The sequence below is a fragment of the Diaphorina citri genome, unplaced genomic scaffold (assembly GCF_000475195.1).
Source record: "Diaphorina citri unplaced genomic scaffold, Diaci psyllid genome assembly version 1.1 scaffold2170, whole genome shotgun sequence".
Lineage (NCBI taxonomy): Eukaryota > Metazoa > Arthropoda > Insecta > Hemiptera > Psyllidae > Diaphorina > Diaphorina citri.
Genome location: NW_007379595.1, coordinates 42,434 through 46,301, shown reverse-complemented (window position 1 = coordinate 46,301; position 3,868 = coordinate 42,434). Strand labels below are relative to the sequence as shown.

General features: G+C 40.9%; 1 protein-coding gene across 1 annotated transcript; it reads right to left on the bottom strand.

Moving 5' to 3' along the window:
* Positions 1-110: 110 nt before the first annotated feature.
* LOC103518381 (dipeptidyl peptidase 9-like) lies at positions 111-1,462 on the bottom strand. The gene is made up of 2 exons (XM_008483444.2): positions 1,081-1,462; positions 111-578 (listed from the first exon to the last, which is right to left on the bottom strand). Exons 1-2 carry the CDS (start codon positions 1,460-1,462, stop codon positions 406-408), a joined length of 555 nt encoding a protein of 184 aa, XP_008481666.2. The 3' UTR covers positions 111-405.
* Between the last annotated feature and the right edge of the window lie 2,406 nt (positions 1,463-3,868).

Genomic DNA, 3,868 nt, shown 5'->3' with positions numbered 1-3,868 from the left:
TATCTACAAAATTCACCTATGATAAGATTCCAAAGAACTGCAAATCAACTCTCCAATGATATTGATATCTTTTCAACACCAGTTCAGGAAATAATAAATAAAAAAAATCAATCGGTTTGATCAAAATAGCTAACCTCAAGCTCTCTAGATGTTCTGTTCTTTGTTCTTTTCTCATTTTCCTCCCCAGTATACAATCTCGTCCTCCTTGATTTTCTACCTTACCTTCCTCACCTTCCCCTCACCTATATCCTTTATGTATGTATCATGACATTCATGACTATGCGTGAGCATACACATGCGTATACACTATACAAATGATTTTACTTACGTTCGGTGTCCGCCACATCACAGCTTTAGATTTTGACTTACCTACTACGCAAGTACAATAGTAGCCTCCTAACTTACTCAGGTTAGAGCACAGCTTACCGTATATCCGGTGTCAAAGCATTGGTACAGGGTACTGGCGGCAGGGAAAACCAGTTTCCCGCTCTCCTGATGAAGCTCGTAGCTAGTAATACCAAACGTCGCCAAACGCTTCCTTTCCAACATCAACTGCTCCTCGCGCGAATATCGACTGCCTGCAAGTTCAACATAACTCGTAAATAATACCAAACGTCGCCAAACGCTTCCTTTCCAACATCAACTGCTCCTCGCGCGAATATCGACTACCTGCAAGTTCAACATAACTCGTAACTATAAGGGAAACGGGCCTTAACACAAAAGAGGGAACGGGCCTTAACACCTTATCAGTTTATTTGATATGTCATACCCAAGTAAGGCCAGCATTCACATTCAGGTAGACCTGACAGATACGGCTGAAAAGGTCCGAATGTCAGGTGTACCAGACACCTGATCAAGTGTCTTTTTTAGGTCTGAGGTCTCATGTTGCACATTGGAACGCATTGCTTCAAGGCACATTCTTTGACATCCATGCCTATCCAAGAACAGAAAAGTTTGGTCAGATAATTTCCGGCCTGGCCGGGATTCAAACCCAGCACCTTCAGTTTGAGAGTCAGTGCTCTTGACTACTCAGCCACAGAGGTGGGCGTAGTCATGACCTCCTAACACTACAAGACCTACCTAGCGAGATACTCTGGAAGTTGGACTCAATAACAGGTTGCCACTGCAGCGTCTGTCGTGACGGATGTACGTCATCCTCACTCGGTACGTCCGCATACAGTAGCGTCGTTTCCCATCCATTAGCCGGCGTACTGAGGAAGAAAATCCGCGTCCGCCCGTCCGCCAACTTGCGGAACGAAATCGACGTGGGCACCATCGTGGAGAGGCTCGATAGATTTCGCCGTAACTCGTTGACGATCTCGCGAAGTTCCGCCCAGGACTTTTTGCCGCCCGGGGCGGATTTGTGCGGCTCCCCACCCCCTCTACCGAGTCCAGACTCGTCTTCTTTCTTGGTTTCGCCACTCGAGGAAGACTCGTTGGAGCTCGTTGATCCGTCGTCCATACCGACGGTACGTACGTACGTTACGTACAGACCATGGGCTAAAAACCACTTTTTTGGAATCAGGGGACCCCAAAACGGATATTTCCACCCATTTCCCGATTTTGAAAATTTGGACCGATTGCAATACTTTCTCATTACCTTGTATAGGTTCCCTATACGTAAAGGTAATAGAAAGTAAAAAAATAATAATAGATAATAATAAACAGAAAGAAAATGAAATAAAAAACAAGTTCCGGAGTTCATATGTTTACAGTATGGACAGATGTCATTCTTTATTGTTCAATTTTTTATGTACAATGCTAAAGCAGATTCTTTTTCTATTGGAATATAAATACCTACCTATGTTCGTTAGATATGAATATGGTAAACAAAGTTACGTAAATACATACCTACATAATTATATGGAACTTGATCTGGCGAACTGATTTACTCAGATCACGTAAAAATAGTATTGGTGCATACGTGCCTAAAAATATAGAATTTTAACTTCTAATATAAATATTTTAGTTTGTATCGTACATAAGTATTTACAAAAGAGTAAAATAAAAGCTATAAATAAATTTAATAAGTATTTGCATTATCGCGACTCTAACAACTTATAAGAGAGAAACAATAAAATTTATTGACGGACTGCCCAAAGTTTGGGTTGCCAAAACGACACAGCATACTACTCAGACAAAATAATACTAAAGTTAATACTTTCAACAGTCGAAATTCAATGGAATGTTGGTAAAAATGGTGCTCTACTTATTCAAGAAATATACATCATTTCCCGAAAATTCGTCCAACACCCAGGTGACACCATTTTGAGGAAAATTTCAATTTTAAAGGTTTTTGATTAGAGCTAGAGAAAAAGCATTGAATACGACTTTAAATTAAATCTTTTTGGGCCGGGTCCACAAAATAAGTTTAAATTCCGTTTAGGTTTTAATCTCGGTTTAAGGAAACTGATTTGCAATAGATCAGTTGCGATTACTTGGGTGATGTTTCAAAGTCATAGAGCAGGAAAAATGAGGACCAACGGAATTTTTCTTTTTCTTCTACAACTTCTAGATCCTGAGATAAATCGATTTAAAAAATACCGGTAAATCGTAAACTTTGACGTCACGGCATACGCTCTCGTAGGCGATGACGTCACATCATCAAATGTCCCGACCAAAGCTCCCTCGCAGGCAACACATTAATCTGTTTGTGCGCATGCATTTCTGCGCAATTCATGTTTGTGCGCATACGTTTCAGCGCATCTCCTGAAGTCTGACGTCAGAGTTCACGACTCTGACGGAAAATAAAAATTGAATTTTCGACCTTTTACAGTTATTATTTCGGAGTTTTGACATCAGATTTGGATTTTTCACAACTTTTTACATAGGAATCGACCATTTATTAATAATTTTTACCCATTTGCAACTGCTTAATAACAGAACTAACACAGTCCCTTTACTCCAGAAGTAGGCTACTACTATTTTTGTGTCAAATTCTCAAATTATATTGAGGATAAATTTCCATACCTCGGCTGGGATTGAACCCATGCCCTCCTGTTTACCAGACGAGCGTCTTGACTTCCATAAAAATTAATCAAATTCTAGAATTTGGATTTAGAACGATTTCTAGTGCCAATAAAGTCTTGGTAGCTCAACAGTAGAACGTTGGACTCATAATCTAAAGGGCTAGGGTTCGGGCCAAATTAAAGACATGGAAATTCAGCGTGTCATTTTTTCGTACACAAAAAGCTCACTCCGAGGCTTCGGTGTGACGGCAAACAGCTCTAGAGGGTGAGTTGAGCTTATACTTGTACGAATCTAGCAGCGTCATTTTGTGGTGGATATTTTTTATGAATTGTAAGTACCTACTAAAGTGAAGTCTTGAGTTTAAACTCGGCATTTTTGCAATTAATTTGTCTTTTTTTGAGACGACAGAAAAATGCAAGGGGGAAAAAAGGGTGATTCAATTGTAGGTACCAACCATGCAGTACCAGCCTAAACCAGTACCAGCCTAAACCAGTACCAGCCTACACCAGTACCAGCCTAGTTAGCTTGGAGGGTAGGGCGTCTCTCTTGTATGCGCTAGGTTGCGGGTCCGCAACCTGGGCGGATTTTACCCTGAACAGCTGATAAGGTTCGTTCTCGGAACGGCTGGCATCTTCCTATCCGGTCTTCCTTCTCTCTTCGATTTCGGGACGATAAGACCCTTGCAGTTACAGTTCCCTCTGTCAAACCTCTTTAAAAAAAAAAATTGGAAGGTGCCTTGTAAACGCCAAGTTGCAAATTCGATCCCTGTCCGGGGGTTTTCTCCTATCCTGTCCTCCTTCTCTCTTTGCTTTGGGCACAATAAGACCTCTGTTCTGACAGATCCCTCTAGCAAAATAAAAACACTATCTAGTTGTATACGAAAACTACAAAAAACCAA